General features: G+C 39.7%; 2 protein-coding genes across 2 annotated transcripts in view; both read right to left on the bottom strand.

The window, feature by feature from the left end:
* The window catches only part of LOC102854309 (GPI ethanolamine phosphate transferase 1-like), a 60387-nt gene extending 46660 nt beyond the window's left edge, over positions 1-13727 (bottom strand). Inside the window, exons 1-5 of the mRNA XM_006892754.1 lie at positions 13507-13727; positions 10190-10311; positions 7914-8012; positions 3301-3403; positions 2236-2242 (exon numbers count right to left, since the gene is read on the bottom strand). Of these exons, the coding sequence (XP_006892816.1) occupies positions 2236-2242; positions 3301-3403; positions 7914-8012; positions 10190-10311; positions 13507-13727 (552 nt within the window). The remainder of the gene's footprint in view (positions 1-2235; positions 2243-3300; positions 3404-7913; positions 8013-10189; positions 10312-13506) is intronic.
* Positions 13728-19040: 5313 nt separating this feature from the next.
* The window catches only part of PIGN (phosphatidylinositol glycan anchor biosynthesis, class N), a 60427-nt gene continuing 53887 nt past the window's right edge, over positions 19041-25580 (bottom strand). Inside the window, exons 23-28 of the mRNA XM_006892728.1 lie at positions 25209-25264; positions 24778-24853; positions 23594-23667; positions 21658-21700; positions 20227-20279; positions 19041-19164 (exon numbers count right to left, since the gene is read on the bottom strand). Of these exons, the coding sequence (XP_006892790.1) occupies positions 19041-19164; positions 20227-20279; positions 21658-21700; positions 23594-23667; positions 24778-24853; positions 25209-25264 (426 nt within the window). The remainder of the gene's footprint in view (positions 19165-20226; positions 20280-21657; positions 21701-23593; positions 23668-24777; positions 24854-25208; positions 25265-25580) is intronic.

Below are 25580 nucleotides of genomic sequence, written 5' to 3' on the forward strand. Positions count from 1 at the left end.
GAGGGGAAGACCCTCTATGAGGTGGATTGATTCAGTGACTGGGGTAATCGGGATGGGTGTGTCAGGCAGTGCGATTGGCACAGGATAGAGCAGGGTTGTACATAGGCTGTTGTATATAGGGTCGCTATGAGTGCCAAGCGACTCAAAGGCACATAACAACAACATACATTGTTCATTCCATATTTAAGTTAATAAAATGTAGTAAAATAAAGGAGTACATAGCAAAAGTCAAAGATAAAATAGTAATGGTAGTACCAGCTTGAGAAGGCAATATAATTTTTAAATATATTCAGAGATGGGTCACTTCTTGTTTTTTCTGCTTCTATCCAAGATCAACTGTGATTTCTCATATAGAATATTAAAAATAATCATAATATTTTCTTTCTTTTGCTTTAGCTAGACTGTTCTTACCATTGTGTAATAAAATGTGCATTTAATGAAATGTCATTCAAAAACTATTATATTAACTTCCTAAAGATAAACTGAAATTAAAGTTCTCCTAAGACAAAAAGATTCACTCTGTTCCCTCTATACATGAACTTAGAAGAAAGTACTCATAAAGAGTATTTTAAAATTAAGTCAAAAAGCTGTGCCATGCTATTCTATTGCTTACATCAATGTATCCAATTATAAAAGATGTACATTTAAACACAAATGCATGTTTATCTTTTCAGTAAAGGTATTTCAGTAATTTGAAATACTATATTATCATTCATGTAAATGTTAAAAAATATATAATTGTATAATTTAAAACTCTATCTATGACACCATTAGAGACACTAGCTACTCCAGAGGATAGGTATTTAAATTTTAGAGATGTCTAAATAGTACTGGCAAAACTGGATACCTATTTGCAGAAAACTGAAACAACACCCATACCTCACACAATATACAAAAACTAACTCAAGATTAATCAAGAACTTTGGCATAGAACCAAAAAGTATAAAGAACAACAGATAATAAGTTGGAGCAAGCTTAGGAGACCAATGTATGACACAAATATATTGTCAAATACAACTGAAAATGCACAGTCAGCAGATGGTAAAGTACAGGAGAAGGATCTCCTAAAAATTAAATCCTTGTGCTCATCTCAACACTTTTCCAAAAGATTTAAAAGAGAACCTACAGATTAGGGAAACTATTTGCCAATGACATACCTGACAAGGGACCATCTCAGAAAGCTCCAAAACTTCAACAAGAAAAAGAAAAACAACTCAATTAGAAAATGGACAAAGGACATGGAAGACACTTCACCAAAGACAACATTCAGATGGCCAACACACATGAAGAAATGTTCAAGATCATTAGTGTTGTTGTTAAGATCTGTGTAGTCAACTACAACTCTATGATGTAAAAAGAGCACGGGCTGTATGGGTTGGCCATATATTCCACATCCGACCTCTATCCACTTCACACATGGAAACTGTCCCCAGCCACAGCATCAATAACATAAAACCAATTCCCAGGAGGTCAGACATGTCCCCACATTCCCATACCTCTTTATTCTCATCTCAACACCAACATTGACTGCTTTGTTGTATTAAGTTGGGACCGACCCATAGTTGACCTTCCAGTAGATTTTCAGAGGCTGTTAATCCCAAAGGAGAAGACTGTCCATCCTTCTCCAGTGGAGCAGCTGGTGGATTCGAACCATGTGCTTTTGGGATTGCAGTGCTGCTTCTTTTCATTCTGATATGATAGCTCACAGACCATACAGAACTATATTGGGAAAATCAAAAGGTTTTAATTTCTCTTATAATCAAGACAGCTCCCAAAACATGCACACAGGCATCTCAGTCGCAAACCTCATGTCTCTAAGTATTCCTGAGTTCTTAGTTCTGCCAATATTGGGTGCTCTCCAACCTCCAAAAGTCTCATTTCCTATCTAATACTCCATCCAATTCAGCCATTTCTGCTGCTGTTGTCCCAAAGTATATCCTACATTTCACCAGGTCTCTCTTCTCTAGCTAGACGAAGAATTCCATTTCTTCTGTTTGGAGAAGAATTACTCTCTCTGCAGCTTTCAATTTATTGGTGAGACTAGACAATCCTCTTGTAGATTGTTGAGACTGGTCAGTCTCCGCATGGAATGGTGGATAGCCAAAATCCTTGTGGAGAGGCCAACACGCCCCATTCACATAGTCCCACCCACCTGCATAGTTACACCAAATAAGGGTTAGAGAAGCCGATAAACTCCATAAAGAACAATGTCATATGACCCTAGGAGCAAAAGACCTGAACCCTTCCCTGTCTTCTCCCAGCATCATCATCTGAGACACTCGAACCCAGCTTTACAGTCATAATTATTAGCTGCTGTTGAACTGAAGGTGGCTCAGAGTAACTCTACGAGCAAAAGATCTTAATCTTGTCCTATCCTGTGCCTGCTCATCATCTCTGACACACACTATTAAGAGAATATCATGATTTTAAAAGGCAAAAAAAAAAAGATAAATACTGAGGACCATACTCGTAATGTACAGGGCAGGGGATTTTTTTTTTTCTCTTGCAGATGGGAGCACCAAGAGGCAGCGCCTGATTGACAGCAAACAACAACAGCAATAAAAATCACAAATAAATGGAATGGGTACATTATGGAAAAGTCCACCAATTGGGGGCAGAGGGAACAGGGAGGAAAATGTGTAACAATGAATAAATGGAAATTTTTTTAAAAAAAAGAATATGTTCAAACCTTTTAAAACCAAATAAAGTATATATTTTCTAAAAAAAAAATTAAAAGTTCCATTTTTCATTTTAAAAAGAGTTCACCAAGCAATCTGAAGGCACTAGCAATAAAAGCAATCATTAAAAGATGACGAAAGCTTCTCACAGCGGATAAATTAGAAGTTGTGATTCGGAGATGATTCACTGATTGGTGGAAAGAAGAAAGCCAATATCCATCATTTTCAAGGATACAGATGCTTATTGCTTTGCAGGGAAAATAAGATAATTGTCACTATCCATCCAGAGATCAAGAAGGTTTCCATACAGTAACTAAACAAAGAATGGAATGTGACCCCCAGGGTAGGATTCTTTCTATTGTTAGAAACAAATACTTCAAAGGGTACTTTTTGAAAAACATTTAACATTCTACATTACTGAGTATTATAAAATGTGATTTCTCAGTCAGAATTCTCTTATTTTCAAAACATTTTGCTTCAAACATATTACTTTCAAATCTATGCAAAGATGACCACCAAGTAAAAAGAAACCACTAAACTCTTTAAGTTTGTTAATAATTATATTTCTGGTACTTTAAGTTACAAATATGTACATTGTAGAAAACCAAACAATAACATGCACCTTAACATGACCCAGGAATCCAGAGTTCCTTCGCCACTGGAATTAAAATTCTCTCCTCCTTCAATGTCGTAACTGCATGTATAAATATGCTCTCTATTAGTACCTGAAAAGGAAATTTGGGAAAATAACATTTTTTTACAGTATTTTAGGTTGTCATAAAATGAGAGAGAGTCATTTAGAGATTTTGTGAGTAACCAAAAGTTTTCTCAAGGCGCTCAAAGAGTGCTCTTCTCAGGGGAGAGACTGATTAGAGAATTACAAACATCCATTTAGTGCCTATTAAGTGACATAGGCCATGCTATGCAGCTGGTGGATTTGAACCACCAAAGAGGTGTAACCTTTGGGTTACCAGTGCAAGGCCAACAGAGCTCCCTGAGTTGGTATTGCTATCTAAAAGAGAAGATATTTTGGTTTACAAAGTTACCTAAAGCAAGAAGAAAATTTTAATATTTAATTTTTCTTATTCACAGAATATATTTTTTTCTTTAAGACAGAGGAATACATACTGCTTATTACCAAATAGAATGACTCATCTGCTGTCGGCTCCATTCTGACTCACAGCAACCCTAAAGTACACAGTAGAACTGCTCCCCACAGGATTGCCAATGTTTTAAGTCTTTATGAAAGTAAAGTGCTGCATCGCTCCTCGGCTATATGAGAATATAAAAGCAGAGGCACTTGGTTTGTATCCAAATAGCTCAATCTAGAGACTTAACTCCATGGTAAAAAGTCTGAACAAAAATCTCGAATCTGCATTGGCTTATAGACACTGCTTTCCACGGCAGTTAGCCCCTAGAAACTTGGTGTTGAGAGAGAGAGAGAGAGAGAGAGAGAGAGAGAGGCCGATCAGCAGGCCCAGTCAAGAGAAAACGATGTTACCAAGCCAAAGGTGGGTGACTTTCAATCCTTGGCCCTTGGGCCTGTCTTTCATTGTTTGTGTTCAGACATTCATCTAGGTCGTGTAGCCCTGGTGTACAAGTCGCCATACAGCAGTCACTTTTGGTTTCTGTGAGGCTGAACACTGTGATACTGATGTGTCAAATGCATTAATGGTTGGCTACCCAATGCGGACTGAGAGTGGGGTGGAGCTCCCCGATTAAACAAGCGTGGAAGGAGGAGTAGCATCCACTTCCATAATAGCTTGCCTCCGGAAACCCTATGAACTTGGAGAGAGGATGAAAGGCACCCAATCGTCAAGGACTCTCCTTCATAGGGTCGCTATGAGTCCTGCGACTCGACGGCACTTAACAACAACAACATCAGCATGATATGTTTTTCCAAGGACAATATTCCTTTGCTTTGAAGCCTGGCCTATGTAGGATACTAAATCTATTCCCAAAGGATCCTTGTCATTATAAACAAATAGAGGGACCATGTATAGCTTATTCTCAAAGATCTTAAGATACAATACTGTGGATAAATCTTTACAATGAACCTCTAGAAACAGACATGACTGAGAAAGAATGAGTTATCAGAAAATCTTGCCCTGTCTTCACTATCCTGAGACCACCCAGAACTAAACTGAATGGCATGTTCCTCTTGTCAATCATGAAGTCACGTTTACATATTTAGGACCTATTGCTGCCAATTTCTCCTTTCTAGATATCCCACTTCTGATACCTCCTTTGATGGTCTTTCAGCCATTTGTGAATTCTGTAACTTTTCGTTTCTGACTCAGCACGGTAAGAATGCATCCAGTTTTTACCCTGTGACAACAGATGTTTTCTTGGTCTATCCCCCAGGACATCACATTTTCTTTTCTTTATGCAGACTGTGCTGTTGTTTATGACACTGCAGAGTTAACTTTTTAGTTAGCCACCGTCCACTTTCATTATGGTACCAGCAGGGTCCGTAAAGAGACTGTAAACCAAACCGCCATGAAGTCAACTCCAACTCATGGAGACCCTCCATTGCATGTGCTGCTCCTGAGGGCTACTGTCCAGTCGCCCATGACTCAAAGTGACCCAATAAACAACAGATCTGAACCTTGCCCTGTCCCGCACTGTCCTCACAATCTCTGTCATGCTTACACCTATGGCTGTACTCACTGGGTTCACCTATCTCATTGGGGGTCCTCCTCTCCTTCACTGATACACTACCTTTCCAAACATGATATTTTTTCCCCAAGGGCTGGTCCCTCCTGACAAAATGCTCAAAGTGTGTGAGCCAATTCCACCTTTGCTTCTTAGAAGCCCTCTGGTTGCAAAGAAAGACAGGCTTGTTCTTTCATCAGTCCATAGGATGTCAGTTTAAAGATGAAGGTGCACCTGATGGAAATCATGGTCTTTTTGATTGCTTCCTATGGATCTGAAAGTTAGATGACAAATAAGGAAGACCAAAGAATAACTGATGCTTTGGAGTTGTGGGGTTAGTGAAGAGTATTGACTGCTGTGCAGTTTATGTGTTTGTAAATGTTAACAGGAGCAGGCAGTCTCACTTCCACTTTATAAGTCAGCAGCCCACCACTTAATCTACTACGCTACCGGGACTCCTCTCACAGATTGAAGAGACCAATGAATATACGAATCAGCTTCATTCCTCCACTGCTCACCCTCGTTCCCATTTCCCACCTACGTTAGACTTGACTAGGTTTTCTAGTTCACAAGAATCAGAACATTCTATTGGGCTGTCTCTGGCTCAAGTAATTGTCTTGGTCCATCAGTTGCAGAAAGAAATGAAAAGGGTAAATCATAGCAATTGTATGCTTCCTTTTATCAGCACCAATCATCCTAAAGCTAAAATGCTTTTTAAAACAAACAAAACAAAACCCAGAAGAAGGGATACAAACAACAAATAGTCTGAAGTCAGTACAACAGTGTTCTATGAATATCAGACTTAAGGTTCTGCATTTTGTTTTTAGGACACATTATAAATTACCACTCCATACTAACTACAATTTGTCACTGGTTGCTACAACATCTTAAAAAAAATTTTAAAAAATAAATAAAAAAATAAAAAAAAAATTACATTTACCATTCCCACATTTGAACTAGGAAATGCTTTGTAGATGGTCAAATGAACACCAACAAAAAAATGTCTCACACTTGTGGACAGCATAATATATAGCCAAAAAACCCTTCCTTCTATACATCCATTTCAGTTTATCGGCATACACATTTAGGAAGCAAAAAGAAAACATCCCTAGATATCTAGAAAAAACTAAATAAGGATGAAGAAGAAGAACGCAATACTCTCAGAGTAAGTGACCAATGTCTTAAAGGGACTATTTTGTTATTTCTGCAAAAATGGTTTTCAGAGAAAAAGGTTCTTCTGTCTTTGGTTACTGGTTATGTCAGTTGCCAAACAGAATTTAAGAGGTTGAAACATGAAGGGACAAATCAAGGATCCTGTGTTCTACCAACATTTTGCCAGATTTGCCTACTTAGTGAAATGCTCAACCATTTTGCTCCCAATAAAAAGATAATTTAATTGCAAAATTGTAATCTGGTACCAATTGGTAATTAGTGCAAATAAACACTAAATCCAAATTCTGTTATCCTAAATTGATAAAATAAGAATCAAAATATAAATCTTAACTTTAAAATCTTCAATTAATAAGAATATCTACCAGCTTCTTAAATAACTTATAAAAGTATAATCATCAGACATCAATATCATCACAGTGACTATGTCTGGACAATGTAGGTTAATAAGTACTTAGTTAAATATTTCATATTAATTACTTTTATCTTCCAAATACACCTAGGAGAGTAACACTATTATTATCATCCCATTTACAAAACAAAACCCACAAACCAGAAAGCAAAACAAAACTGACAACAACAAAAAAAACCCCAAAACTAGGCAAAAAGTTATTTCATTTGTCCAAATAAATTATAGTTTAGATTGGATTACAGTTCCATTAAGAGGTCACTGAATCTAAATGACTGTTAATCACTAGTAGTTCCCAGATTACAAACAAGCTCCATTTCTAAATCTAACTTTAAGACAAATGTGAATGTTAGTCAGAACTGTTACATGTTCAGGTCAGTGGTCTATTGGTTAGGAAGTTTAAATTGAACAGTTGCTCCTTGGAAACGGGCAATCTCCTCCTGTGTGATTTACAACCTCTGAAAACCTGTTGGAGGGTCAGCTGAGTGGTTCCGATTCAACGCAAAGAACAACAAACAGCATAACAAACATCAACTGTTCAACTGTCTGTCTTAGTAGTTAGTGTGTCTTTCTACGCCCAAAAGAACATTAAAGAAACATTTCCTAATCCTCGACCATATCTTTCAACAATAGGGTAACAACAATTGCAATGTTTTGATGAGCCTGTTTTTACTGTCTGTTGTATATACCTTGACTTTTTAGTGAATATGCTGTACTAGGGTTGATTTCTAAATATGGGTTGTATTTAAGTTTGATATTTGTAATCCAGGAAATGCCTCTGTGCCATTTGTCAATATTTCAAGTACAACTAAGCAGTAAAAAACATTGCCAATTAAAACCAAGATTACATCCATTGTAATATTAATATATACTCCAGTTTTAGAGATAGCAAAATGTGAAAACACACACTTCAAAAATCAATAAAATACAGTACTTACATAATGTGGAAAAAAATATCAATTTTAACAACTACATGAAGAAACACAATAAATGATACTTACGTTTGGCAAACAGAGAGAGAATACAAAGTTCTCCCCAGCTCCATGTGTATTTGCTTTCATTAAAAAGCGAGTCAAATTCTACAGGATTTTCCTTCCAACCTTTAGGTAATTGAGAGGGAAAAGTTTAAAACATATGAAAATGCATACATATGTGTGGCAACCCATAAAAAGTATTCTTAAAATAATGCTTTATTATTTTAGGTCTATGGTAGAGTCAAAACTAATACTACTTCATTTATACATACCAAAAACCTAGCATTTCTTTTGAAATGTGGAGGGCAATACCTAGAAATATCATGAATTCTTGGGTGAGAAAAACCATGTTTTCAGGAAACCACATTTTTAACAACTAGTAGTTAACAGTTAATTGTATTCAGTGACCACTTAATAGAACTGTAATCCAATCTAAACTAGAATTTGGACAAATGAAATAACTTTTTGCCTAGTTTTGGGTTTTTTTTAAATTTTGTTCAGTTTTGCTTTCTGGTTTGTGGTTTTTTTGTTTTGCTTTGTTTTGGTTTTGTTTTGTAAATGGGATGATAATGTCCTTCATATGTTTTATTCGTATGAATAAGATATTCTTATCTGAAGTACCTCAAAGTTCACTTCTTTTAAATGTGAGTTGTAATTTAGCATTGTTGCTATGTTGTAGAGCGCTGTGGAGTCTGTTTCATTCATTGCCACCCCCTGGGTTAGAGGAGAACTGTTCATACCTCAACATGTTTTCTTGGCTGTAATTTTTTTTCTTTATTTATTTCATATTGGTTGGCTCACAAAGTTCATATATATATTGTGTTTCACACTATTCTTTATTCATGTTGTTTTTCATACAATCGTTCCCATGCACCGTGTTTTATAAAAACAATCACAACTGGACCTTGCCCATCATTACCCAATCTTTTCAGGTCCCCGCCAGGTCCTCCCCATTTCCTCCACCCCCTTCTACCCACCAAACTGTGTAACCTTGTGGTTCTGCCCCTATCCATTCTCACCCCTCTGCTCCCACCCCTTCTCCCCTTCAGTCCCCACACGTTTCACTAGTTCCCCTTCTTTTTACAGTAATGGTCTTATGCAGTATTTGTCCTTACGAGACTGAGTTCATTCACTCAGCATAGTGCTCTCCAAAAAATATGGAACATTTCATGAATCTGTGTGTTTTCCTTGTGCAGAAGCCATGCTAATCTCCTCTGTATCACTCCAGTTTTAGGATATGTGCTGCTAAAGTGAGCAGGGCAATCTTTTTTTTAACTTAAGCAGTGATTTCAGTGAAAGCTTATAATACTAATGGATTTGCCATCCAGCCATTCATACACATTTTATAATATTAATTACAATATCCACAGTGTAAGCCCATGCTTTTCACTTCCTCCCTCTGACTCATTGCCATCAGCCCTTCTGTCCTACCTGTGGCTGATTTGCTGCTCTTTGAACCCTGCATGATTGACAACTCTAAGGAGTGAAAGCCGCTCTGGTGTAACTGTTCCACTTACAGGCTTGACCATTGTTTGGCTGAAAGGCAACCCACGGGTAGTTTCATTCCGGGTTTAAAGTGTGCATGTTCTCAAGGGTCCCATCAGTTTTAGTTGGATCCAGTAAAGCTGATGTTTTTGTTTTTTCATTTTTGTTCCATGTTTTCCCCCACTTCTTTGATCTTTCCCCCCATTTCTATGATCTCCTACTGTGATCTCTTTGAAAGGGACCAGCAGTGGGAGGTGTCCTTCACCTAGTTTTCCAGGATCTCAGTGTCATAAAAGTTTGCATGGACCATTAGTTATTTAGGTTGTTTAAATGCATCTTTGCTTCCCTTTCCTCTTCTTTGTTATGAGCAAGGAGGGAACAATAGTTGCATCTTAAATGTCCTTTTGCTAGGTTTATTGTTGTTGTCAGGTGCTGTCAAGTTGAGCACAATTCTTAGCAATTCTATGAACAACCGATCTGAAACCTGTCCTATCCTGTGCTGCTGTCATCAGTTCTGACACTTGAGCCCATTCCTGCAGTCACTGTGTCAATCTATCTGGCTGCAGGTCTTCCTCTCTTTCACTGACGCTCCACCTTTCCAAGCATGTTATCCCTCCACAAAGAACAACCTCTCCTAGCAACTTGCCCAAAGTATGTGAGATGAAGCATCTTCATTTTTGTCTCCAAAGAGCACGCTGGCTTCACTTTCTTCAAGACATTATTTGCTCTTTGGACAGTTCATGGGATCTTCAATACTTGAAGGAGGCAATGTTTAGACACTAATTTTCCTTAATAAATTTGTTCAAACAACAAAATACCTTTGAGAACAGCACGGACATCTTCATAAAATCCAGCGATCAAGGCCACGTGCCCGGGCCTAGACTCTGTTGGCACACGGGTGTGAGAGATCCCCCAGCTGCCTTCATGCATTATGATATTCCTAAAAGACATTAAAATAGAGGATTAACACGATTAAATGTTCTTAGGCGGATTCAGAAAAGTAATATTATCCCAGAAGAATATTAGAGTCAAAACCGAAAAAGAAAGGAATCTTTCAAATTCCACCTGAGCCAGTCCCAGCCTTCTCATCAGCCGAACGTGGCAGCCCAGGTGAGACCACAAAGACCTCCCCCAAGTCCGCAGAAGTTCCGAGACAAAATGTACTATTGCTGTTGTAAGCCACAAAGTACTGAGACTAGACTGTTACCTCAAGACAAAATATACAATATCACTGCAGCCAAGTTAAATTAATTTCATGTGATGATATTGTGACCACATGAGAGAACATCCCTGTTCTTAAAAGGTACAGGTGGAGGAGGGTGTGGGCAGGGAGAAAAGTGCAACAATGAATGACTGGAAACCCTAAGTCTCTGTAAACTTTCATGAAAATTAATTTTACAAAAAGATACAGGTAGTAAGAGTACGGAATGAGGGTTGCAGAGTGGATTATATTTGGGGTTGGGGTGGGGTTGGGGGAAGTGCGGGGGGGATTGTGTACAAGTGAGGGAGTTTTTCTTTTGCTTTTTAAGGAGAGGAGCTAAGGGGGGAAGGGGGGAGGGGGAAGGAAGAGGGGGGTGCGGGGATTAGGGTGCAACAATGAATGAATGGAATTCCAAAATCTCTGTAGATGTTCATTGAAATGAAAAATAAATAAATTAATTTAATGGGAAAAAAGATACAGGTAAAATTTTTCAGTGGTGAAGCATCATGATTTGTTGCTTTCAAATTGTCAGCAAATAGAAAGTATAATATGTGCTCATGAATATAGATGTAGAGCCAGAGAGAAAGCAAACATGTCAAAAAGTTACCAATAGCAGGAAGGAGGTCCTTAGTCCTTGGAATCATTGGCCCCCCAAGATCACAAGGGCAGCATCTGCCCAGGGATAAAGCTCAAAAGGCAAGAAGTGAAAAGGACAAAGAGGCCTGGAAAGGAGAGCTGAGGAATCCACCCCACAGAAGAGAATGCATATGGATAATCACATGGAGGCAGTCACCTTGGGTGCCAGCGTCCCTGCAGATCATAAGACAAAGTTTAAAAAGAAGAAGGAAAGCAATTAGAGTTGAGGGTACACAGATGCGCTTTGTATAATCCTTTCTACTTCTGTTTTGGTGTGAAATTTTCACAAAGTTAAGGTGTTGATTTCCAAGGAACATGCATCTCTTAGGTTGGTGGTTAAAGTGCTCTCAAGTTGACTGTGAGAAGGCTGTACAAATGTGAATGCAGTAAAAACCACTGAGTTAGATTCTTTACACTGGTGAATCGTATGTCATGTCAATGGTAAGTTACTATAAAGACAAAACAGGCAAAGGCTGAAGAATAGTGATGGCAGGTGGGAAGGACGAGGACAGAATATTTTAGATACATTTCTACATAAATTTGATTTCTAAACTTTCTACAACAGCATCTTGACAGACAGGAATTTACAGTAATACATTGTTTAACATCCATTTCTATTCTATATGTATTTTATTTCTCTGAAATAGCATATATTATGATTTGGATGTTGTGTGAACACATACTACTTGTAAACAGTTCCTAGATTATGAATTAATTCTGTTCCTAAAACTTTCTTTAAATTGAACTTGTATATAATTTGGTACAGTTAGGAACAGTTATATCAAATGTCAGTTAATCAAATTATCTCAGTATTTAGTATACATAGCAGAAATCTGGACTGGGAATGATAGGAGAATTGATACCTTTGAGCTGTGGTGCTGGAGAAGAGTACTGAATAGACATACTATGGACTGCTAAGAGAACAAACAAGCTCATCCTTGAGAGGGTGAAACCAGGCTTCCCCTTGGAGACTAGGATTCTGAAGCTCCATCTGACATACTTTGGGCATGTTGCAAGGTGGCATCAGTCCTTGGAGAGGAACATTATGCTCAGGAGGTTGGAGGGCCAGCACAAGATGGAAAGACCCTCGATAAGACAGAATGTCTAAGTGACTGGAGTAATGGGAGTAGGTGTGCCGGAGATAGTAAAGTTGGCTCAGGATAGAGCAGGGTTCAGAGCTGTTGTGCATAGGGTCGCTATGAGTCGCAAGTGACTTGACAGTACATAACAATAACATCTCTGCATAAAAAATTAATGGAACACTTGTAGATACACTAAAATATCTTTAGCATAATAATACAGTAATAATGAATTCCAGGGCCCTCAAGACAATAGACTTGAAGAATATAGAGGCCATTTAGCAAAGAAAAGTAATAATAGTTTTGATGCACGTCACAAAGTAGCACTCTTTTGTTATTATGAACCATTACATGAACCTCAATTTGTTTTTTTTACTTTGTGTATGTGTGTGTACTGTCAAATCCGATCTGACTGGTACAGGAGGAGATTGCCCCTCCTTCTCCAGCAGAGCATCTGGTGGATTCAAACCGCGTACCTCTGGGATTGCATGCAGCTTCTTGGCACTAGGCCACCAGAGCTCCCTAACCTCAATTTTTAACATCATAAACTTCAGGGGTTAGGAACCATAGATGTATTTGTAGAAAGACACTGTTTAAATGGATGATACCCTGGACACTCCTGTAACTGAATACACGTAGGTTCTGAGGCACTTGTTAATAATCAGAAATCAGAAAAACAGCGGCTTGTAGTACTTCAAAAGTCACAAAACTAAAACCTTTTTTTTACCCTTTCTTTCCAAAATTACTTATCTGAAGCCAAAGTTTAACAGGACATAGAATTGGAAATGTTTACTACTTTTTATAGATGGTTATATTTTGAATTGATGTCTTTAGTTTCTAGCTAAACACTATTTTAATCATTGACACTTTCATTTCAGTATTTATCTTTCAATATTAAGAAAGGTTAAGATGCTTTTTGTTGGGTTTTTTAAAAAGAAGAAGTTAATATACTAGGTCTGATCCAGGTTAGTCCAGGGTATGTTAGTCTATGCAGTTAAGCCACTTATTTCAATCCACCTGATGTCATTTTCCACAACTGGAGAAAAAAATATCTAAGAGGAAAGATTATAGTGTCAATCCATAAGCCCGTGGTAAATGTCTCTTTCTCAGCCTTCAGCCTTGCTCCCTTTTTGAGAACAATTAGCAGGCTATCTTACTGTGCACTTGAAGTCAGGACAACATTCTCAAGAGACAGCTCTGCACCAGCTGACGTGCTCACCTGATAAAGGGGGCATGAGAACGTCCATCTTCATCGAGTTTATAAAGTGCATCTGCTCGCAGGCCGTCAGCAACAAACAACACCAGTCTTTTAGCTGGAGGAGGCAGCGGGGTAAGCTGAGGGGTCATCCCATGGACCAAAGGAGACGTGAAGTAAATGTCAAAGATGGAGGCGAAGAACACAAGATGGACCAGCAGCCCCACAACCAAGAACAGTAGCATGCCAAGCGTGGCTAATTACTCTTGAAGAAAAAATCAGAAAGAGGATAAAATTAAATTTTATACATTTTTACATAATCATGTGGTTTTTTAAAATATTTTGATAACTACATGTAGACTGAAGAACTTCATTTTCATTTGTTGATGTTGTCGTTAGGTGTCATCGAGTCAATTACGACCCTGTGAACAGTGGATGTGCCCCCGTCCTGTTCGGCGCCATCCTCATTATCTGACACACTTGAGCCCACTGCTGCAGTCACTGTCGGTCCATCTGGTTCACAGTCTTCCTCTCCTTCGCGGATTCTCCACCTTTCCAAGCATGCTGCCCTCCCCAAGGAATAGCCCCTCCTAATAGCATGCACATTACCTGTAAAAGCGCTCCTACTGCTTTGGAAACAACAGCCAAAGGTAGTCTAAGCGGCCACCAAGCAGTTTCCTAACCAAGGTCCGCCCCCAACTGCTACCTGTTCACCCCTGTCCTCGTGATACTCCAAGTGCCAAGACGCTAGCCCCACCCCCTGGCTTCACCCACCAATCAGTCACAAGTTCCCTGCAGCTTTTCCTTTGGAGCCGGGACCTAAGCTGTCAATCATCGCTCTGAGGCTGGGGGAAGCTTCAAAAATCTCATGAGTGATTAAATGGGCTCAATTTGTTTTGTAAACTTTCAAAGTACAACCAAAAATTGAAAGGAGAAGAATAAAAAGACGCCTTTAAAAAACCTATTCTGTGCTGGAGACAATAGTGTAAATATTCAGATAAAAATTATTATTAAATATAATAATGAAATGACTCTTAGAAGCAAGTAAAATTTAATTTAACACTGACCCTCAGGAAGAGGTCATCCCATGATCTATTAATAATAAGTATTACCTAGTCGTATTAAGGGAGCTCTAGTGGCCTGGTGGAAGAAGCTGTACTGCATTCACAACGCTAGGAGGTTCGAATCCGCCCTCTGCTCAGTGGGAGAAGGATGGGTAATCTGCTCCTGTGCTATTAACTGCCTCTGAAAACCCACTGGACAATCATTTGTAGATTGAATCTGACTTGACAGCACTCAACAATAAAAATTTATATTTAGTCTTTATCCTGAGAAAAGAAAAACCAAATTAGGGTTTAAAAAAAAATTACATTTTTCCCTATTTAAAAATAATAGCATATCATCTTGCGACAGTGAATAATGCTGCTATGAACATTGGTATGAACTTGCTATGAACAAGTTTCCATTTGAACCTCAGTTCTCATTTTTTTGGAGTAAATTCCAAGCAAGGTAGGGTGGAGGGTAGAAATATAAGGGTGAGGATGGAGGGGGGGACGTAGGGTGTTAATCATAGGGTTACACAATTTGATGGGTGGATGGTATGAAGGAAATGGGAAGGCTCTTTTGTGAAAAACAATGTATTCAAACTTTGTAAATAAATCAGAGTAAAATAAAAAAAGTATATCCTTAACAAAAAAAAAATAATAATAATAATAATAGCATCCCCTAGTGGCAAGAAACTGCGCTGCAATCCCGAAGACACATGGTTCAAATCCACCGGATACTCTGCTGGAGACAGAGGGGCAGATTCCTCCTGTGCTGGTTGGATCCGACTTGAAGGTACACAATAAAAGGGGGAAAAATAGCATCAGAAAATATTAAATTATGTACTGACCATAAATGGGCTCGCCACATACTGATGTCACCTGTTGTAAGGCGCCCTAGGGTGGGATTCACATCATAGCAACCCTCGGTGCCGCAGAAGCCTTACATCATTCATCCTATGCCCGTCTCATCCGCGCGGTCAGAGCCATCCATCTCGTTGAAGGTCTTCCTCTCCTTCACGGCTCGCCACGTTGTGAAGCATGATATCCAAGGGCGGGTCCCTCATGATCCTATGCCCCAAACTATGTGAGATGAATTCTCACCATCCTCTATAGAGAAATCTTAGAGGCTGTACTTCTTTTTGTGAGTGTGTGTGTGTGTGTGTGTGTGTGTGTGTGTGTGTGTACCATCAAATCAGATCTGACTGGTACAGGAGGGGATTGTCCCTCCTTCCCCAGCAAAGCATCTGGTGGATTCGAACCGTGTGCCTCTGGGATTTTAATTGCAGCTCCTTGCCACTAGGTCACCAGAGCTCCCCTAAGGCTGTACTTCTTGCAATACAGATTTATTCTTTTAGATATCCATGGTATATTTCATATTCTTTGTCAACACCGCATTTCAAAGGCATCAATTTTTCATATTTATTTCCCAACTTTCGTATGCATATGAAGCAACTGAAAATACTAGGGCTTGGCTCAGGAGCAACATGAGTCTATAAACTGATATTCTAGCTCTTTAAATACTTTGAGAGGTCCTTGGCGGCATGTTGGCCTAATGCAATATATCATTTGCTTTTTGACTACTGCTCCCAAGGGGTTTGATTGTGGATCCAATAAATTAAATCATTGACAGTATTCAACTTTTCTCCATTTATCATGATGTGACCTATTAGTCCAATTGTGCAGAATTGGGTTTTATAGTTAGGCCTAAATCATCCCAAAGGCTATAGTGTGCTTTTCACCAAGAGCCTGGAGTCCTCTTCATATTCAGCAACCAAGGTTGTATCATCTGCCTATCACAAGTTACAAGGTCTGGAATTCTCCTGCGCCTCAGTAATTTGCCTGAGTACTAGGCAGACGATCACACAGCTGATCCTACACAATATTCATGTCGAACATGACAATTAATAGAAACTCGATCATGAAAAAAAATGCATTAGTATATGTACTAGATCACTAGCATGGCTAAGAGGGAGTGATGGGGCAGTGGAAGAGGAAGACAAAGTTAAAAACAGGAATGCACATGTATGCAGAAGTATCAGATTAAGCTAAAATGTGAGGGGTGATTCCTGAACTCCTGGTTTTTATTTAACCTGGATCCACAATCAGCACCCTTCGTATCAGCAGTCAGGAGATGAGAAGACACATTGCATAGGGACCTCTCCAAATTACTGAGGAGTAATGATGCCAGTTTGAAGACTAAGGTGTGCCTGATGGTCTTTTCAGATATGCATCTGAGAGCTAGACAATGAATAAGATGACAGAAGAAGAACTGATGCCTTTGAGCTGTGGTGTTGGAGAAGAGTATTGAATATCCCACAGACTACCAAAAGAACAACTTTTTCAGAGAAAGCACAGCTATAATGCTCTTTGGACTTGAAGATGACAAAGCTTTATCTCACATATTTTGGGCATATTGCTAGGAGGGACAATTCCTTGGAAATAGACATCATGCTTGGAAAAGTGGAGGGGAGGTAAAAGACAGGAAGACCCTTAATGAGATGGACTGACACAGTGACTGCAGCAATGGTCTCAAATATGTCAGAAATGATGAAGATGGCACAGGATAGGCCAGCGTTTAGATCTGTTGTTCGTAGGATCACGATGAGTCAGACTCCAGTTGAAGGTACCTAAAAACAACAGTACACATATATGTAATATGTATATACATGCTTGAGCATAATTTAAAAAACAAAATTACAACTAACTTTTAAAATAACATTTTTATTTGTAAACATTTAGATTCACAGTAAAGTGCAGAGAGTGTTTCCAATTGCCTAGCCATTCAGTTTCTCCTACAATTAATATATTATTAGGCTTATTTTGCTATAGCTAATAAATTCTTATTAGTACATTACCTGTTGCTATATGCCACTGAGTTGGAACCAAATCCTTGGACCTTCCAGCAGGTTTTCAGAGGCAGAAGAGGAAATGGCCCATCCTTCCCCAGCAGAGTAGCTGGTGGTTTTGAACTGTGTACTTTAAGGATTGCAGCACCGCTTCTTACTACTAGGCCACCAGCTCTCCTACCTCGAGGGTATAATTGGTTCTCCTTCTTCTGCTCTAGGATCCCAGCCAGGAAATTACATCACATTTAATTGTGAGGGCTCCATGGCTGTAGCAATATCTTCAATTTTTCTTGGTTTTTACAATATTGGTATATTTAGTAATATTTTGTATAACGCCCCTGTGCTGGTATTTGCCTGTCTTTCTCATGGTTAGAATGAAGTAGTCACGAAGATGGTACAAGACCAGGAGAGGTTTGGTTGTGTTATACCGAAGATTGGCGTGAGTCTGAACTGACGGAAGGTTAACAAATAACAACATGCAACATGGGTTTTGAAGAGAAAGACCATAAAAAGAGTCCTCATTCTGCTAAAACTAGGGTGTAAGGTGTGTCTGGGGACCGGTAGAATGGAAGCTGTACAGGTGAGGGGCCAGGTTGTTGTGAGTAAAACTATGACATTTCCATTATCTGCTAATGGAAATACGGAAATGGGGAGTGCTGTGCTAGGCTCCTCTCTAGAGAAAATGAATTTATTGTCAAAAATTAATAAATGCAAAATTCCAAATAATGTCACTTAGCGGACTTGTTGTTAGATGTGATCCCATCAGCTATGACCATGGTGACTTCAGAACAATAGATCACAGAATATCTATGAGGTAGTGGCCTTATTTAATAGCTTTCCCTGGCAATTGCCTTTGACTTCTTGCTACATTTCTGGGTGGGAATACACAAACCAAGGGTGTAAACTACTTACGGTGGGATTGTTTTGTTTCCCAATCCCATCAGATTTAAACTGAACAAGTTTCATGACAGAAAAGAGATATCTTGCTGCCAGGAAGAAATAAGCAGGAGAAAAAGCAGTGAGCATCTTTTGGGATCAGAGATTCCTGCCGTCGTCAGATGAGAACAGCAGCGGTGGAGAAGCAGAGATGGTGTGACACGGAGCTGACCTGGGTCTGCTGCCTCACAGGGCTGGAGCCAGGAGCCTTTGCCCAAGCTCAGACTAAGAGGGAGACGCCATAATTGGAAGGACTAGGAGACCTTTTTAACACTGATCTAAAGGCTAAAGGGCAAAGGGCCTGTGAGCCTGCTTGAGGAGCTATGCACGCAAAAAAGGTGCAGCCTACTTCCAACCTCAACTGTCACCTGTTAAGCTCCTAATAAACCCTGTAACTGGGAGTCTGGCTCCGTGAGTTCTGTGCGGCCACTGCAAAGGATGATCAGACCTGGCAACAGAGCAGTGAGAGTTGTGGGACGTGCCGAGAATTAACAGAAGCAGGTATGGGAGCAGGATTCACGTGTGACCTCTTGGGAACTGGGTTTGTGTTACACAGATGTGAACAATCAAGCCTGATGAAGTTCGTGGAGGTCAGACTCATCTGCTCTCCCGCAGGCCGCACTCTTTATTGCTCCCTATAAATACCATCTTCCCAATGAATCGTTGATGGGATTTTATGGGATGCCAGAGTTTATAAGGAGAATAAGAAATGGGATCCGGCTGCGGAACATCATATGAGATGGCTTTTGGGCTTTCCACACAGTCTGAGCTCTTTTGTCATGAGCAGCTGGGCCAGGCCGTTGAGGAACACCAGGAATATGGAAATGGACATGACGATCACGTAGTGGCTGATGCTACAGCAGAGAAGAGAAAACATGTTACAGGCAGAGAGAACACACACGAGCAAGCGTACAGTCACTGATAAATTAACAACTGATTATACGTTAATAAGATATTTTTAAGTTTCAAAATAAGTTTTGGTAACTGAGAGATCCCACACCTACCCTATCTGTGCCTGGAGGCACATAACAACTTATGAGGATCAAAAGAAAAGTGCAGACAGGGTGCCAAGGTATGACGCCAGAAGCACCACAGGGAAGCTGGAAGGCTTCTATGAGGCTGACTTGGGACTAGGCCCCGCCACTTCCTTTGTGGATTTGAAAAGCCAGACAGACGTGACCTTTGAGTTTGCATCACAACTAACTCCCTATGGATTGCACCACCACAAATTAACAATGGACATTGTCATCTAAAAATGTTTTGTTCTTTCTTCGTTGGCTTCTTGTTAGACAGAGACAGGGAGAACACAGTAACAACACTCGTGTGAGACCGTGAGACCTCTGATTCCAGTCGTTCCTCTCCCACGACCTGCACACCTCTACTTTTTCCTTAGCAATCTCTCCCTTCTCACATCATTCCAAACCTACTCGCCAACATGCCAACACCAAGAAGAAAGAGACAAGTCTCATTTTCAGAGGCTTAAAACAATTGTTTCTTGCGAGTAACCCATGGATGGCCAAAAAAACGCTCAGATGTATCTCAGAGAGGATGCAGCCAGCCAGAGTGCTCCTTAGAGGCAAGGATGGTGACACTTTATCTCACATATTTTGGGCATGTTGTTAGGAGAGGCTATTCCTTGGAAAGAGATATCACGCTTGGAAAGATGGAGGGTCAGTGAAAGAGAGAAAGACCCTCAACGAGATGGACTGACAGAGACTGCAGCCATGAGCTCAGGGATGTCAGGGACGAAGAGCCGAGCACAGGACAGGACAGGTTCAGATGTGTTGTTCACAGCCCACTGAGTCGTCCTCAATGGCACATAACGTGGTGCCCTCAAAACCACTTTGTTCCTACTAATATACTAAAATACTGAGGGTTTTTTTGATACTTAAGAACTATATGAATATATAATATACCTTGTTCCAATGTCAAGCCAGCTACCATAGTCCTTGACTAGGAAGAAAAAATGCTATAAAATAAAGGAATATATGATTCCGTTATTTAAAAATAACTTAGACTTTATCTAAAAACAAAGTTGCTCTAAGAACATGCATTTCAGATGTTAATAAAAAATAAAGTACATTGAAATGTTTACTTCTACTAAAATGAGTCATCTAAAATCTAGACTAGAACCATCCAATTAAATGAATCCAAAAGGAGTATTTGTGAATAACCAGATAAATCAAACTTGAATGTTAAGACTTTCAACAAGAAGAACAGATACTGTGATTGTAAAAATGAGGTTAAGCAGAGCAGAGGCTGTGAGGATGGTGAAGGAGTAGAGATGCCCCAGGGGTTTGGCGACACTATCTCTTTCTAGATGCCATCTTCTTCTCCTATGGTGTGGATGGGAGATCTGAATTGCTAACCTTTGGATTAGCAGCCAAGTGCTTTGATACTGCCCCACCAAGGCTCATAAATCAAGGCTCTAGAATTCACAATGGTAGCTGTGGGCTGAGCAGCGTCTGTTCTACCACTGAAGAAGCTGTCGGCCACCGGGGCAGTGTGTGACTCAGCCCCAGTGAGAATAACACATAAAAGCCCAAGGCTCAGGGAGCTTCCCAGGCCAGCGGTACTCTGTAACCCTGACCTGGCTCCCCAGGAAGAGGCCAAGTGCAAGTTCCATATCCGGTGCTTCCCGAACCCTCTGCACTTCCGCCCTCAGCTCACTGGAAGCAGTATTCCTTGGCCCTAATCAATGATAATGGTGAGTATGACCTCTTCCAGTGAGATCTGGGAGCCTTTGAACAAACGATCAACCTGAGGAGATCTCTCACGTGTGCAGACATTAAAAAAAAAGATTCCACATGTTGGTAAAATATTTCATGGACGAGCCTATGTACTAGCTCCTTACTCAAAACTCATATACTGGTTACCACCTGGTACCACCTGTTCACTTGAGAAGCTCTCTTTCCTCCCTCCTCCTCTGCTTCCTAGCTTTCACCCTTCCTCTGCCTTCCTCTCTCTTTTCCTTCTTGTTTAATCTGAAAAGAATGATTTTTTAACAAAAAATCACTATTTCAAGTGGGAAAGTTATTTATTACCTAAAGCTAAACTTTTCTATTAATATCCTAAAGAAGGTTCATTTCAGATGTAATGCAACATGAAATGCTAAATACAAAATGATGAATTAAAAAAGATCAAGTTATACGACTTTCAACACTTTAAGAAGAACAGTTGCTGGATATAAAAGGAAATTAATTTGTGTGTATAAAAATTACGTCAACATTTATAACTCAATAGCTGAAGGTTTCATGTATAAAAAGTCATATTTATTTTTATTAAATTAGCTCTGTATTTAACATCTTGACCTTTTCATTTACATTAAATATTTAATAAAGCCTTACCAGAGCCATAATGTCCGATATAACAAAAACAAGGAGAAAAAGGCTGAAAATAAAACAAAATTTAAGTACAATACAACAGACACATTTTTCCAAAACACATTAAAAATTAAGTGAAAATAATCAAATATCACAGTGTTGATTAATAATTTTCTTCTGAAAATAGAACTTTCAACAGACCTATTTTGCCACAGATGACTTCCCATAGTGATAGTTTTTCAATAGTGTAAAAACATGAACAATCATTTTTCAATCAAGTTTTTAATTCTAAGATCGTTGTATACACACATGAAGTTGCAAGAACTAATAGGGACATACCATATCCCTTCACCCAGCCTTCCAACAGTAGCACCTATAAAGTGATAGCCAGGGCACTGAGACTGAGACTGTCAGGACAGACGTCATTTGAAACACAAAGAATACTCTCTCACTGCTATCAAATTGGAACCAACTCACAGCTCACCCTCCAGAAGGTTTTCAGAGGTGGCAAATCACACAAGAGGAGCCTGCTCACTGTTCTCCCTTGGAGGCACTGATGGATTCCTACCTCTGGAGGACTCTATCCTCAGGGAGTCCCTAAACCCTTTGGTTAGTAGGCAACCACCACTTTCCCCATAAAGATCTCCCTGGTAACCACTAATCCTTTCTGTGCATCTTTGATTTTGTCATGTCAAGAATGTAACGTAAACTGAATCACACAGGGTGTAATCTTCTGGCTTTGGCTTTTTCACTGTCCAATTGTGAAAACGAGATCATGAATACAAAAGATTGATGAACTGATGACTTTGGATCATGGTAATGGAAAAGAATACTAAATACACTTTGGACTGTAGAAAGAACAAACAAATCTGCTTTGGAAGAAGTGTAGCCAAGATGCTCCTTGGAAGCAAGGATGGTGAAACTTCACCTCCTGCACTTTGGACATGTTATAGGAGGGGCCAGAGCCTGGGTCAAGACATCATGCTTGGTGGTGTACAGAGTCACCAGGAAAGAGACAAATTCTTAAAGAGATGGGTTGACACAGTGGCTGCTGTGATGACTTCATGGATAAAAGACATTGTGAGGAAGGCACAGGACTGGGACTGGGCAGTGTTCCACTTCACTGTATCCTAGGTTGAAAGAGTCAGCGCCAACTTGATGACATATAACAATGGTTATATCTAAACAAAAATGTCTTTAAGCCAAATAATTTCACATGTCCTGGAGACGGTGAAGCCAGGCTGCTCCTTGGAGGCAAGGATTCTGAAGCTTCATCTGACTTACTTTGGACATGTTGCAAGGAGGGACCAGTCCTTGGAGAGGGGCATCATGCTTGGGAGGGTGGAGGGACGGCGCAGGAGAGGAAGCCCCTCGATGAGATTAATTGATTCAGTGACTGGGGTAGTGGGGGTGGGTGTGTCAGAGATGGTGAGATTGGCACAGGATAGGACAGAGTTTAGGGCTGTTGTACATAGGGTCGCTATGAGTCGCAGGCGACTCGATGGCATATAACAACATGTTCAACTAGGGTGTTTTAACATATTGTTGTTGTTGCGGACCTTCGAGTTGGAACTGACCCATAGCTGACACTCCAGCAGGTTTTTAGAGGCAGTAAATCACACAGGAGGAGACTACCCATCTTTTTCCCATGAAGCTGCTAGCAGATTCGAACCACATGTCTATGGGTTGGCAACACAGCTCTTTACCACGAGGCCATCTTGACGAACATTCTAATACTAGGTTATTGGTGAGAATACGTACTAGTCGGCTAGAGGCCCCAAGGAGCTAACTTCCTCTAATGACAGCTGAATTCTGGTTTAAAAGGTGAAACATATTTCTCACTCATGTAAGAACAGCCTCTGCGATAGTAACATTAGAGCCATCACATGAAGTACCCTGGGATGTTTACACTCATTTCCTAAAGCAGGCGTATCAAGAGCTTCTTAAACTTCCCTCTCACCTTCTGGCTGGCAACTGGGTGGTTAACTGAACTGCTTCGAAAGCACACATCACAAGGATGAAGGGGATTAAAATCTGTTTAAAAGAATGGGACAGGGGCAGATGAAACATTCGAAAATTTTGGAAAAAAATATTATTTTTGCATATAAAACTATTTTCAATGTCTCTAATAACTTTTTTACATTTTTTTATTTCTTCAATAACTTTTAAAACTTTATATTGTTGTTATTATGTACCATCAAATCAGAACCAACTCATAACTCCAGCAGGTTTTCAGAGGCAATAAATTGCATGGAGGAGACTGCCCATCGTTCTCCCACAGACAGTGGGTGGATTCGAACGGAATGCCTTTGGGTTAGCAGCACAGCTCCTCGCCTCTAGGTCACCACTGGGTCTCTAATTTTATATAGTGCAGTTTACCATGGACTTTGTTGCTGTTCTTTGGTGCCCCTGGCCTGACTACGACTCCTAGTGACTTTATAAACAACGGATCTGACACTTGCCTGATCCCATGTCATCCTCACCTAACCCGAACCCTAACCCTAACCTTAACCCTGACATGTTTGAGACTATTGTTACAGTCACTGCGGCATTCTATTGTGTTGAGGGTCTTTTCTGGACCCTTTGTTTTTCCCAGAGTGATGTCTTTTCCCAAGGACTGGCCCCTCTTGACAACATGCCCAAAGTATCTGAGATGGAGTTTCACCACCTTTTCCTCTGAGGACGCAGGGGCTTAAGTCACTTTTAACAGGATTTTCTAGGACAAATGAAGAGCTCTGGTATCATAATAGGTGACGTATCTGAAGGCTAAGGGAGAGCTGTGCAGTTTGAAGCCACCCGTCAGCCCTCAGGAGAGAGACGTGCCGTCTTCCCCACTAACTCTTTACAGCCACAGAAGACTCCGGGATGGTCCCAGCCAGACTGTAATGGGGTTGGCAACCCAAATAAGGCATTTTACCTCTTTGAAAAGTTAAAGGGGCATAAAAATAAAAAGAGTTACTGTGCTACAGTCAGGGGTAGAGAACCCCATCTCCAGTCCAGTACTGGCGTCAGAGGCTTTCTTTCCCCATTGCTACTAGTCCCCGTCACAACGAACCTGTGGTCCTCCTCGTCCAAAATGTTCCATAATCTTAACATGAGAATGAGCTCAAAAACCTTAATTCTTTTCTTAATAAGAAAACCAACCTTCCACAACATAAGGGCTCCCATCATAAAACGGTTGAACACGGTCAGAAAGCAATAGACAGAGGCAAGGTCAAAGCTAGGGAGGCAGAACAGAAAGATCAAGGTCATCAGAGGCCGTGCTACAACTGGAAAAGACTATTGATGCAGCAGATTGTTCTAGAAATTGTTATATAAATATAAAACTATATATATTGTACTATATTGGTCTTTAAATTCATTTTCTGATATCTCAATTAAATATAACTATGTATCATATTAAGGAATATTATAAAGCCACAAAAAAGATGAGACAGACCTGTGTGTGCTAATAATACATAACACTCTTCAAAACATATCATTCAGCGTGTAAAGCAAGGTAGTAACAAAGATTTAGCATTGCAATTTGCATAATTTTTGTGTTCTGTAAATATGTTGTATTCCATTACAGTTACCTGTTGATTGACGCTATATTTCCAGTTCCAAAAAATGCTGTCATTAGGAAGAAAACCTATATAGGGTTAAGGAAATGTCAAAACAAGTCAGAATTCACAACTTTGTATTCCATTTAAGAAAGATATGCCAACCTCTACCATGAGAATCTGATCTTTACCTTTAAAATTTAATTTAAATATTATTGCTTCAAATGTTCTCCTGCATCTCCTCGTAAATACATTTTCCAAGAAACAGATTTAAGAATGATACTCTGAGGATGGAAAAATCTACAAGTTCAGATGCACTGGGTCACTGGTTACCTAGGAAAGATTATTCATTTCATCTTCTCTGGCATGAGAGTTCTACTACTGTTTTTGTAGTTCATTACAAAT

The sequence above is a fragment of the Elephantulus edwardii genome, unplaced genomic scaffold (genome assembly GCF_000299155.1).
Source record: "Elephantulus edwardii isolate Elephantulus edwardi_28Jun2011 unplaced genomic scaffold, EleEdw1.0 scaffold00118, whole genome shotgun sequence".
Classification (NCBI taxonomy): domain Eukaryota; kingdom Metazoa; phylum Chordata; class Mammalia; order Macroscelidea; family Macroscelididae; genus Elephantulus; species Elephantulus edwardii.